This window comes from Babjeviella inositovora, assembly GCF_001661335.1.
Source record: "Babjeviella inositovora NRRL Y-12698 unplaced genomic scaffold BABINscaffold_7, whole genome shotgun sequence".
Classification (NCBI taxonomy): domain Eukaryota; kingdom Fungi; phylum Ascomycota; class Pichiomycetes; order Serinales; genus Babjeviella; species Babjeviella inositovora.
Window position 1 is genome coordinate 285,667 of NW_017566844.1, and position 12,042 is coordinate 297,708.

Here is a 12,042-nt window from a genome sequence, read left to right on the forward strand (position 1 = left end):
TACCATATGGTGGAGCATCTTGTGACTAGAGCTGTCGTCCAGATGGCATCCAAGCGTTGACTTTTTAATGGGACATTGATATCAAAGTTTTCAAACTTATTCTATGCGGTAAGCTTACAACAAAGAATTCTTCCTGTCCATTCGAGTAACCTTACTACCGGAAAAAGCTCCTCTCCACTTCACGCTCCCAATTTATAACTCACTATCAAAAACATTTGCTCTTTCGACAAAATTCCCAGTGCTTTTGCCTTACACAGGCCATTCTTTCTAGTTCACGTCCATAACATTGTAATAAATCATAGCGATATATTCAACACTGATATTACATATCCAAGTGGCCAGCCACCTCATCATCTTCCATGTCTTCATCGGAATCAAAACTTCCCACGTCGCTCAATTCGCCATCGTCGTCGGCGTTGTCTTCCTCTTCATCCATCGACACGTTGGTAGCGTACTTCTTCACATAGTCCTTGACCTTCTCATTATACGCTTGAATATCCTTATTGAACAAAACAGAGGCGTCGCCGTTCAAAGGATCAGCCGCGTTGGGGTAGATCAACAACTGGGGCAAAAATGTCTCGAAAACGTTGAAAATATCAAACATCGGCGACCATGTCTGGTTTATCACATCTAAACAGACAGACCCTGACGTCTCATCGATGTTTGGGTGGAAAATCTTGTTTGTGAAACCGATCGACGGCGACTTGTATGGATATTGATCCGGCAACTCGACCCGCACCTTCCAGGAACCGCCCTCGAACGGCGTGTCCTTAGGCCCGGGGAAGTTGACGTAGAACTCCTGCATGCTGTCGTTAACCAAGTTCACCTCGTAGTCACTCATCAATCTGGACGTTAGTACTAGGCATAGACAATAGGGAGAGGGTACTCACAATTTCATGACGTCTGATTCGATCCGGCGTTTTGGCGAGCTAGGCTGTTAGTAGCGATTGGGATGGGCTAGTAGGGTACTTACCTCATTGCGAATTATTTGTGGTTGTAGCTTGTTTGGTGTTTGAAGGGGGGGTTTGTTGGGTGGCGTTGTCTTATCATGTCACTCCCTACGTTTATATATCCCCTGAGGGGAAGTGCAGGCGCGCAATCTCCGTTGGCGCGCACACGATCGGTAATTCGATGACGTAAAGTGCGGCTAGCAAACAAGCTTAACCAACGTCCACTCAAACTAGGTTTAACCGTATAAATAATATGTCATACGTCCGGTATAAGGTTTTGAAATAGGTTCGAAGCAATACTAAGTAGTCCAAGATGCGGATCATTAGAGGGTTGCTTCGTCGTGGTTTCTATCGTATCCAACGAGGACTGCGCAGGCCTGAATATATCTAAGCCGTCTAACTCTAGAGTACGTGCTTATCAGAATTCGTATTCAATGGCGAAGCCCATACCAGAAAGTTATCTATCATTTTTTATTATAGCCAGTAAACGACCATGAATTCACCACCGTGACAATTCCTCAATCGCCGATATGGATGCCCCCATTTAAAGCTTCAGTTCAGCTTGTACTATAGTGTGAGAAGCAGTACCAATGCCTCCTTTTGTTATGCTTAAACTCCGATTTTAACAACCGCGCCCCCTTGATCTTGAGGCATAAGTCTGTCCTTTTAATTAGATGGCACATTATATAGGCATAGATTTACCCGGCACCTTTAATTAGATGAGGCACTGTTATATGAGTAGGCTCACCTAAGCGTCTTTTTTCGCCCATTGCTTTTATATATAAACACATCTCTACAAAAATCTGACTTTACAGATCTCTATATTACATTGTTGTATCAGTCCACATTCGATCCAATCACGGAAACAACCACGTCTGTATCTCTCACTCTTTTTCCACCTCTGGCAATTGTGGAATTGCCACTTCACTGATATCCACCTCCATCATCTCTGGCTTTGTCTGCTCTGTCTCCAGGGCTTCAGGGGCTGCCTCAGGTGCCACTTGAATCAGCGCTGTTTGCTTTTCCTCTCGCAATCTCTCCAACCTAGCCTTGTTCTTCTCATCCCAGTCAGCAGGCTTTTCTGAGACCACCACTTTCAACTTTACCTCTCCAGAAACATCTCTATAGGCCGCTTCTTGCAAGTAGACCAACTGGCCACACTTCTCGTAGATCTCATCCACAGCTGGATCTCTTTGCTTTAACGCCGCAAAGTCCATTTCAAACTCGCCAGACAACTCCTTTAACAAAGCATCGGTATCACTGGTTTCCGCAAGAGTCGCCTGCAACTGCTTTATGGACAGGGCCTCGTACGCGACCGCCTCGCGCAACTCCGCCGCGAGCTGGGAATGGAGCGCGGGACGCTCGTCCAATATGATGGCCTCCGCGGCCGTGCGGGTGTCACTCGCGGCGCTATTGACAAGCTCTAGGAGGTGGTTATAGTTTTTGGTCAAGTTTACTGCCGTCACCTTCTTCAAGGAAATGTTCACGAGCCCATTCTCATTAGAGTTTCCACTGACGATGGACGATGGGTGGAGCTTCAACAAGTCGTCGTTGATAGCGGGCACAAAGTCGAGGGAAGATTGCGAGGATGTCCTCAGGATTTTGGCTCTTTTGTAATCGGACATGTGGTGGGTTGTGCTGATAGCGGTGAGTGTGTTGAGTGATTTGATCACTGTTGTTTTATGGTTCGCGCTTCGATTTTTTTGCGCGACGAAAATTGGCGCGCGTAGGCGAAGATTAGTGCAGAGTGCGAGGAGCTACAAAAAAAAGGGTGAGCTTATTATAATCTTGTCTAAAGGTCGGGGCAAATTTTAAAGAAAAAAAATCTCCTAGAAGCTTCGGTATAGCCTAATGTGCTAAGTAGAAGAACAGGCCGGGGTAAAATTCTCTGGGTCTACAAAACGTAGCGAAATAAATACATCGAGCAATAAGTTGTTACATTCTGTACACTTCCTGGTTGAAGTTGATGCCAAACTTTTTAGATACGCCTCGGCAGTCGTCCACCAACCCCTGGGGTCCGCAAGCGATGATCCACCTGTTGCTACTATCGGTTAAGGTCTGGTTGAAGTCGCCTACCAAGGTCGGAAGGTTTGGTCTCCCATAGGAAACCGTGTAGCCTCTTTTTGGGTCTGCGAACGGATTGGAAGTGCTTTCATCCAATGATTCCATCTCAATGTCATTCCCACCATCTTTGGAAGTGTCAACGCCCGACGTGACGTAAACCTCAACCCGGCCGGAAACCTTCAAGTGGTCCAAGACAAAAATATCGGCCTTGTTGCGCACACACCACACCAACTTCAACTGCCGCATGAGATTCTCGTTGGACTGTGTGTGCGAGGCATCCTGTCTGATCTTCTGCAAGCGGCTAAGAATGGGCAACCCGTAAGAGATACCCGAGCCCCCGCAGACGATGATGACATGCGACAAGCTGGCGATGGTTTCCTGCTCAAAGGCCATGGAAGACTTGAAGGGAGGACCAAAGAGTGAGTACGTCACGTTGGGCTGTAGTTGGAAATGCGTCTTCTTTACGATCAAAGACGCTGCCGTGTCGTCGTAGGTGGCGACGGTGTACGGGTGGGATGGCAAGATCCAGGTCTTGTAGTTATACTTTGTATGCCTGTTGATCCGCAAGTGCGATGCCGGCTGGATTTCCGCGGAATAGGAGAGCTTGGAGCGGGGAAGAGCCACCACCACCAACAGGGAGCCCTCAGCGGAGACAAAGTTATCTTCCTGGAACAAGATGTCTTTGGTGTAGTAGATTTTGAGATACACCTGTAAGAGCAATAAGGCGGTGCAGATGAGAGAGTACCAGAGGACGCCCGGTCTGGCGTGGAAGGTAATGAGCACCACGGTCGACCATACGGTCACCTGATGGACCACGAAAAACCAGGGATAGAGCCTGTCGCGGAAGTAGCGGACAGAAATTACCAACAAGGTACCAAAGAGGAGAAAGTTGAGCACCCCCAAGAGGTTCAAAAACTCAAACACCTTGAGGATTTGGCCGTCACCGCGCGCGATCCAGACGCCGAGAAACCCCACGCCGTGGGCGAGCGACAAGCCCACAATCACGCGCGACACCCATTTGTGGAGCGCAACTAGCTCTAGATAGTTTGCAAGCGGCGATGGCTTCAATGCGAGGAGAATGTCAAACGGAATGAGCACGTACGCGATTCGTCCCGCACGTTTGACGTTTGTGGTGAACGTCTCCGCCGATACTTTGTACGTGCAAAGGGCGACCACTACCACGATCCAGGCCCCAACCTTGACAGTTAGCGGGATATTGCTGTAGAAGCGAAGAGAGTTGTTTGCCTTGCCAGTAACGAGCCATCTTTTGCGGTAGAGGTAGGACGAGAGCGGGATGGCTGCGGTGTGGAGGAGAGAGAGAAGGAGCGTGAGATAACCATATTTGAGGTTTGCCGTGTGGTGGTCTCCATGGCGGGGGATCAAGTCTACCATCGCAGCAGTAGGGATGAGACTGGTCTGAGGATTTACTCAGAGCCGTATGTAAATGTGAATTCGTATGGTTTGACAAGCAGAAAGGTTGGTGTTTCGAATCGCTATGCGGCCGAAGATCTCCGGTGCGTCTCGATATGGTAGTGGATGCTTCAAAGCTCACGTGTTTTAATTGCGCATTGCCTGATGGGGAGGGGGCCACTGATTCAAAGGGTTTTGTTAAAGGGGGCTGTCGGTTACCAGACTGAAGGTGAACCATAATTCAAAACTATTCATAGCTTCATGTGCGTGTATCTCATGATAACAGGATATTAGATCGTTCAGTCATGAGGCGTTTCTGTGGTTGCGCTTCATCGGGAGTGTACATGGTGCACTGTGATATGGAAGCTAGCGTAGCTTTAGTTTACGTTGTATGGCTTTATCAATAATTCAATAGATATATGATTAATATACGGATTTCCGCTGGAAATTGTTACTTAATTGCTACGCTTGGGTTGGTTGACCGTCGGGAGATTTTAGAGAATTAAAGAGCTTGCTCTATACTTAAGATGCCCAATATAGATCACATCCTGTGAACTTATCTTTTAATCACCTATCTAGTCTGTTTGCATAAAAAGGTAAACTTTTCTGCCGTTATACTTATTTCCCTTTAAATATGGCCCGTGGAAAGACGTGTAGCCCAATATCAAGCGACTGGTGATTTTGGTGTAGAGGCTAATACCGGCCAGTGTAGTATTGCGTCTTGGATTGAGTAATCTCTATTTGGTCGTGTACCGCCAAAACACGTGCAAGATAACGCCCAACATCGACGCATACAAATTTACCACGATGGAACACTGTCGGTAAGGCTAGAAGGTTCAAACACTATACACACATGCTTCCATTATACTTGTTAACTGCAGCGAAAAACCAGCCGATGTTGGTGGAGTTGAAGAGTGGCGAAACGTTGAACGGGCACTTGATTAACTGTGATTCGTGGATGAACTTGACGTTGAGAGACGTCATCCAGAGCAGCGCTGGGGGCGACCAATTCTTGCTGATTCCCGAGTGCTACGTCAGGGGAAACCATATCAAGTATTTGAGATTGCCAGATGAAATCATGGACCAAGTCAAGGAGGCCAACATCCAGAACATGGAGCAGAGAAACTTCAACAGACATAACCAGGGCAGAAACAACAGAGGCAACTTCAGAGGTAACAAAAGATACAACAATCAAGGCGGACGGAACCAGAACCAGAGCCGCGGTCAGGGGAACCAAGGGGGCCAGGGTGGTAACGGTGGGTACAACCGTGGAGGTTTCAACAACGCTACCCAGTAACGCGTGCAACGATTTTGTACATTAGGGCAACTGGCGCAATGATATAATGACATTGTATTGAGTAATAATTTTTTGGCTTTGTAATTTTCTTTTGATCCTTTTTTAATGAAACAAAAATAGGTTGGCAGGCCCTCAGGGGCATTGTAGGAGATGGCTCAGTGGAGGCAAGAGTGAGGGTATCGGTGGAGAGTGCGAGTATCGTGGTGTGTAGCTATGTATAATGGCGAGACAATGCAACTCTCATCACAATGTCCGTGGGCTACAAAGCATGTGTGTGGATTTGGATAGCCTGGCCCATTCATAAGTATAACCATCGTTACTGACTAAAACAGCCCTAAATAATCTCTAAAAGGACAAAAAAAAAGATTGGAGTAAACGAATAGACAATTCGTGGTTACACATTTATTTCTCATACTGATTTATAATTCTTTTTAATAGCTTTTTGCATCTACACAGTTTAAATTGTCATAAGCGAGTGTAAGGATCCGTCGCTATACGACTAAATCACGGTTATGGTCCCGGAGTGCGTCCAAACCAATCAAACTAAAGCATTTCATATAATGGAAACTAAAGTAAATGGCTATCAGCACTAAAACAAGGCCGGCTTGGGATAACCCCTCCTCACTGAACAGCACTCACGTTACGCAAGTTTCAGAAAATACCTCTATATTCTATAAATAATCTGTACGTTTGAAAACACTAGTTATTAGCCTTCGCTTCGGCTATTAAGGAAAACCTTTACTTCTGTTTAATCGCCCCGTAGATCTTTCGTACAAACGTCATCCCGCTGAACAACCCCACGGCCCCACAGGCCAACCCGATCAACACACAAATCAAGCCCACGTACCCAAAGTACAATAGGGTCGAAACAAAGTCGCGAACAAGTAAATGGCTGAAGAAATAATACACCGCGTAGGCAAAAATGTACCACGCGACACTTCCCCCTACAACAAAGGAGCGCCAGGCCCACCGGGGATCCTCGTACACCAACGAGATATATAGCGACACCACCACCGACTCCACAACCACCACGACCAAGAAGATGATCGTTACGAAGAGAAAACCGTACATGTAGTACTGCGACGTCTTCTCGAGCCAGAGCGAGTTGAAGATATACATTAACTCAACGTAGACTACGCCAAACGGAATGCCTCCAAAGATGGGCACAGCATATCTGAACCGTGTGAACCATGGCTGGGGTGGAATCAGATAAATAGGCGTGGCCATTTGATGGTACTGTCTACGGCTTCCAAAGTACCCTCCGAGCAAGGAGAGCGGAATCTCAAGCAACGCAAAGAGGAGCACCAAAACGATGATGGTTCCAAACGGCAAGGCGGTGGTGGCGCCCTTGGCCCAGATAAAGCAGTTGAGGAGCAAGGAAAAGGCAAAGACAAGGAGCGGGAGAGTGCCCGCGCACAAGATCGCGACTGCCGGCCAGTGCGCGTGCGCGTCGGCGAAATTTGTGTAGAGTCGCACGCCGGAAAACCCCGCCGCAAAACCCGCAGCCACGAACAAGCCCACAATGCACGAGATGAGGCTACCGCGAACATTGTGGTTGATGATCCCCGCTGCGCAGAGGAGAGAAACCGCCGCAATGGTGAACACAAGCTGGACACCGGTCCCGCCGAGAATCGTCAACGCAAGTGCGCGGGTCGGAGGCACAAACACGTCATTAGAGAGGAGCCTCCATCCAGACATGTCCTCCGTTTCCTTGTCCTTTCCATTATTATCTATATCTCTATTGATCACACCTTTAATATCCTTGTTCAAAGTTCGAAGAAGAACGACTGCGACAATGGTGGATAAGAAGAACACCAAGACAGAGGAGTTGATGAGGGCGAGCCAGTGGATGTGCTCGCCACGCGTCTCGTCCCGCTCGTAAAGCTCCCAGCGGTCTTCCCACCTGACTCCCCGTTCCTCACGCCAGTAGACCGAGTAGGTGAAGGGGATCAGCGCGCTTTCGGCCGCAGGGTCAATGCGAAAGTTTGTGAAATCCTTGCGCGCTCCCGGGCACTGCGTGTCAGAAACACTGCGCGGGTAAACCTCGAAGCCCACAATGGTTTTGCGGCCATCACGCGTAGCGTGCCACCGGATGACCATCATCACATGGTTGTGGATGTACGCGATGTCGTTTTCCACGAACCCTAGTGGGAAGCCCGCGGCGTAGTACTTGCTGTTCAACTCGTTGACAAATGTAGTAGCACCCGGGAGATCGTCGATGATCCATTCAGCGACGTAGCCCTGGCGGATAAGCGTGTCTGCACGTGCCAAGTGGGCGCGTTTCACAACGCTATCGCAGAGACGCGCACATGGTATATCCTTCGCAAACGTGAGCGCGTAGTCCGAGCCCCAAATGCGGTCACCACGGATGATTTCGCCGAGGCTGAGCGGTACCGCATGCACATCCACGCTAGGGCCGCACATGAAGCCAAGGTCATAGTAGGCGTAGGGCAACTGGGTGATATCGGATTCGACTTTGTTGACGCGAAGTTCGACTTTATCACCAGGGGAGTAGTAGTTTGGGGTGGGGGCTAAAACAATGTTAATAACCGAAGGAAAATAAGAGGTGTTCTGAGGCACAGGGTTCCCAGGACACAAGTATGGTTGAGGGGTTGAGGTAGACGCCAATGAGTGAAATGAACATCACTAGGGTCTGAATAGTCAAGTGGTAAATAAGCAAACAAGTTATTTCAACAATAGAAGTAGAACACCCGGGTACGAAATAAATCGCCATTTCTGTGAGTATCAGTTGGTACCGGATGGCAGACCGTCACTGGATGCTCAAGCAGCGGCTTTAATAAACAATCCTTCAATGCCATACCTCAGCCTCGCCGGACCAGATCACACATACCGAATAGCTCAAAGCTAGAACACCGTGCTATAAGCAGTACATAATATATGTGTTTGAGCAACATGAGTGTTAGCGACTAGGATAAGTGGAGAAGAGCCGGTGTTGGGATTGATAATTTATGGAGTGCGAGGCTTGCAAGTACAGAGCTGAGGGCTTGGTGCGGCGGTTGCGGCATAAGAGAACAGCTAAGCAAGAATTACGGTGGTGAGTGGTTTACACTAAGTTATACGCTTCTATTTAGATACAATTACTCAAAGAAGGATTGTAGACAGTATATCGATAAAAAAAAGTATATCTCACTCAAAATTTATGAAAGAAATTTGATCAAAACCCAGAATGAGTAGCTATAGTTCTGGCTTCTTCTCGTATAATGACATACAACACTCCTTTCAAACGCTAAAGGCCAGGCTACGGTGGTGCTGAAAACAAGAAATTCTGTAATTTCCATCGATAAGAGACCTCCAAAGCAGAATAAACAAACAGTTTGGGTGTATTGTGATACCATCCCGTTGCACTCCGGGGAACTAGGTCGTGCACAACTCAATGTTTACCTTTTGCTTTGTACCGTCTGCTTCATGGAGCAATCTGAAGGCATTACGTCAAAATACACCGGTTTCTCTTCTATTACGCATTATTAACCAGTAAATCCTCGCTATTCGTTTCAAAAACCCCACCGGTTCCAGAATTGTTGAACCTCTCTCCTTTTGGATCCTTGAATAATAGGCACCAAACACAACTGCATCCATTGTACCAGACGATAGTTCATTTTGATCGGATACTTTATTTTGACCGTCCAAGCTGACCACCATCCTATTCTATTAGGATAACCATTCCGATCGCCGATCTTTTCCTCTTACTTACCATTGATCTGAATTAGGATTCATTCGCATGTACTCGGATTGCTCCATCTCACAACTCCGCTCGCTTGTGCTCTACTCGCTTGATCACGACCTCCTTGCGAACGCGGAGTTCACAGCGGAACGCTTACTCTCGCTCCAACCGGAGCTGCTCGACTCGCGCCACCTTTACGCCCTCGTGTTGTTCCGTCGTCGTAAGTTCCTCGCGGCGTACAACGCGTGCGCCGCGCACGCGCACGTGGGCTGTGCGTACGTGTTTGCACATTGCGCGTTGGAGTTGGATATGCCCGCAGAGGGTCTCTTCATGCTCCAGCAGACACGTGCAACGTGGGAACTGGCCGATGCCGCGCGATACGAACCGGGTGACGGCACTTATAGCGGCCACGAAACACAGCGCAGCGTCATGCCCGACCGCGCAGCCATCTACCACCTCCTTGGCAAGCTTTATGCAGCGACAGGCGACATCAAGCAGAGTGCCGCGAACCATTCGCTTGCGCTCAAGCTCAACCCCTACTTGTTCGACTCGTTCGAGGAGCTCTGCCGCATGGGCATCAACGTGCGTGTCAAGGCCGTGTACCACACGGACCGCGGCTTGAGCCGCGATCCTTTCAACCACTTCAAGGAGGTTCCGGTGCCTGTGCCCGCAAAGGGTGCGAGCTCGCCGCGCACTAGCTTCTTCAGCAAACAGGCCACGCCGGAAACGCACGTGCTTCTGACGCCGCGACTCAAGCCGCAGACGGTGCCGGACGCACCTAACCGACGCGTGCGTGGCGAGTTCTCCAAGCCGGGCAAGCTTTCTGCGTCAAAGGTCACGTCGCGGCTTATCCCCGCGGTACCCGCACGTGCACGCGACACGTTGAAGCGTGGCAGTACCGCGCTCGGCGAGGGCACACCGCACAGCGCCAGTGAGCGGGTGCAGGCGGAGACGCGACTCCTTGCGCTCTATGCGACGTTTGCGAAGGCGCTCAAGGCGGCCAGCCACTTCGACTGCTTTAAGGCTATCCGGATTTTGAGCGAGCTCCCTGACAACGAACGCAACACGCCGTGGGTGGTGAGCCGCTTAGGGCGGCTTCACTTTGAGATTGTCAACTACGCGGCCGCGGAGCGGTACTTTGAGCAGTTGCGGGCGCTCGACCGCGCGCGTGTCGAGGACATGGAGTATTACTCCACGTTGCTCTGGCACTTACACAAAGACATCGAGTTGAGTTTTTTGGCGCATGAATTGTACGACGTGGACCCCACGGCGCCACAGACGTGGGTCGCGGCCGGGAACCTTTTCTCGTTGCGGCGTGAGCCAGATGAGGCGATCCGTTGCTTCCAGCGTGCTGCGCGTGCGCGTCGCTTTGCATATGCTGCCACGCTCCAGGGCCACGAGTACGTTGCGAACGACGCGTACGAGAACGCACTCGAGAGCTTCCGCAACGCGCTCCTCGTGGACCCACGCCACTACAATGCGTTATACGGACTCGGCATGGTGTATTTGAAGCTCGGCGACTACGCGCGCGCTGAATTCCACTTCCGCAAGGCCGTCAACATCAACCCGGTGAACGTGATTCTTCTCTGCTGCGTAGGCATGGTGTTGGAGAAGACGGGGCGCCGTGAGTTGGCGCTCAAGCAGTACGAGTTGGCTCACAAGCTTCAGCCGCTCTCGGCGTTGGCGTTGTTCAAGAAGGCGCAATTGCTCTTTACGTTACAGAACTACAATAGCGCTTTGATTGAGTTTGAGCGTGTGGCTGAATTGGCGCCGGACGAGGCGAGTGTGCACTTTCTCTTGGGGCAATTGTACAAGTTGGCGAATAGAAATAACGATGCAATTAAGCAATTTACGGTGGCTTTGACGCTCGATCCAAAGGGGAGTCATTTGATAAAGGAGGCGATTATGAGCTTGGAGAGCTAGGCAGGACCGTCGCCAGACGTCGTCTCCCCGATTTGAAGAGTTCATAACAGGTTTATTTCTAAAGAGCTAACACCAGGCTTACTTCTGATCCATAGATATTCAAGTGTTAATGGAATTAACTTGCAGTCAAACATGTCCACACCAAAGTTGAGCTCTCTGAGTTTGGTATATTAAAAGCTGTATCTAGTGTTAATTCGCATGGCTAATCTCGTATGTTGTGGTACAAGACTATTTGTGTCCTGAAAGATAAACCATATCAGCTCATGCGATACCTATTTGGTAATATTTTTACTTCTTCTTGAAGGCTGACCTTGGGATATTGACGGCTTCATAAGAATGGTGAAAAGTAAAGGTTGGCTGAAGGAAATTCTCTATAGCTATCCAAGGTCTGATAGAGCTAAAATACCATTTTCAGCTCCCAATAAATATATATAAAAAAAGATAGTTTCATTCAAACGTTTGTGTTTCCCACTAGGCCCTTAATATTACCTACTTTAATCTATCAAATATGAATCGTATCGACGTTGACCCATGCTATTGTTCTGTGGGTTCCACAACGTAGACAATAGTCACAGCCTAAACGTCTATTCTCAACTAAAGCACCGCAGAAAAATCTTCAAATAATTATTATTCAAATCGAATTTAGATCCATAGTCATAGTTATGTATAGATTTCCCAAGAATTATTCCGCATAACCACCTATGTGGTTTGTCGGT

At 48.8% G+C, this 12,042-nt stretch overlaps 6 protein-coding genes across 6 annotated transcripts; 2 read left to right on the forward strand and 4 right to left on the reverse strand.

Moving 5' to 3' along the window:
• Positions 1-322: 322 nt before the first annotated feature.
• Positions 323-978, reverse strand: UBC8 (E2 ubiquitin-conjugating protein; the record flags this gene model as incomplete). Its single annotated transcript, XM_019130502.1, has 3 exons — positions 323-845; positions 891-929; positions 974-978. 3 exons carry the CDS (start codon positions 976-978, stop codon positions 323-325), a joined length of 567 nt encoding a protein of 188 aa, XP_018984759.1.
• An 856-nt stretch (positions 979-1,834) lies between these two features.
• BABINDRAFT_8365 (uncharacterized protein) lies at positions 1,835-2,575 on the reverse strand (the record flags this gene model as incomplete). The annotated part of the gene is made up of 1 exon (XM_019132788.1): positions 1,835-2,575. One exon carries the CDS (start codon positions 2,573-2,575, stop codon positions 1,835-1,837), a length of 741 nt encoding a protein of 246 aa, XP_018984760.1.
• A 310-nt stretch (positions 2,576-2,885) lies between these two features.
• Positions 2,886-4,406, reverse strand: BABINDRAFT_167292 (putative metalloreductase; the record flags this gene model as incomplete). Its single annotated transcript, XM_019130503.1, has 1 exon — positions 2,886-4,406. The coding sequence occupies one exon, from the start codon at positions 4,404-4,406 to the stop codon at positions 2,886-2,888; it is 1,521 nt and encodes a 506-aa protein (XP_018984761.1).
• Positions 4,407-5,277: 871 nt separating this feature from the next.
• BABINDRAFT_8367 (U6 snRNA complex subunit) lies at positions 5,278-5,721 on the forward strand (the record flags this gene model as incomplete). Its single annotated transcript, XM_019132789.1, has 1 exon — positions 5,278-5,721. One exon carries the CDS (start codon positions 5,278-5,280, stop codon positions 5,719-5,721), a length of 444 nt encoding a protein of 147 aa, XP_018984762.1.
• Positions 5,722-6,382: 661 nt separating this feature from the next.
• Positions 6,383-8,641, reverse strand: BABINDRAFT_161835 (uncharacterized protein). Its single transcript, XM_019129032.1, has one exon. It carries the CDS (start codon positions 8,143-8,145, stop codon positions 6,460-6,462), a length of 1,686 nt encoding a protein of 561 aa, XP_018984763.1. The 5' UTR covers positions 8,146-8,641; the 3' UTR covers positions 6,383-6,459.
• Positions 8,642-9,210: 569 nt separating this feature from the next.
• Positions 9,211-11,740, forward strand: CDC27 (anaphase promoting complex subunit). The gene has a single exon (XM_019129033.1). It carries the CDS (start codon positions 9,461-9,463, stop codon positions 11,324-11,326), a length of 1,866 nt encoding a protein of 621 aa, XP_018984764.1. The 5' UTR covers positions 9,211-9,460; the 3' UTR covers positions 11,327-11,740.
• The last annotated feature ends 302 nt before the right edge of the window (positions 11,741-12,042 follow it).

Bases quoted from the DNA above. Each gene is read 5' to 3' on its own strand.
- BABINDRAFT_161835 (XM_019129032.1), bottom strand. From the start codon at position 8,145: ATGTGCGGCCCTAGCGTGGATGTGCATGCGGTACCGCTCAGCCTCGGC.
- CDC27 (XM_019129033.1), top strand. From the start codon at position 9,461: ATGTACTCGGATTGCTCCATCTCACAACTCCGCTCGCTTGTGCTCTAC.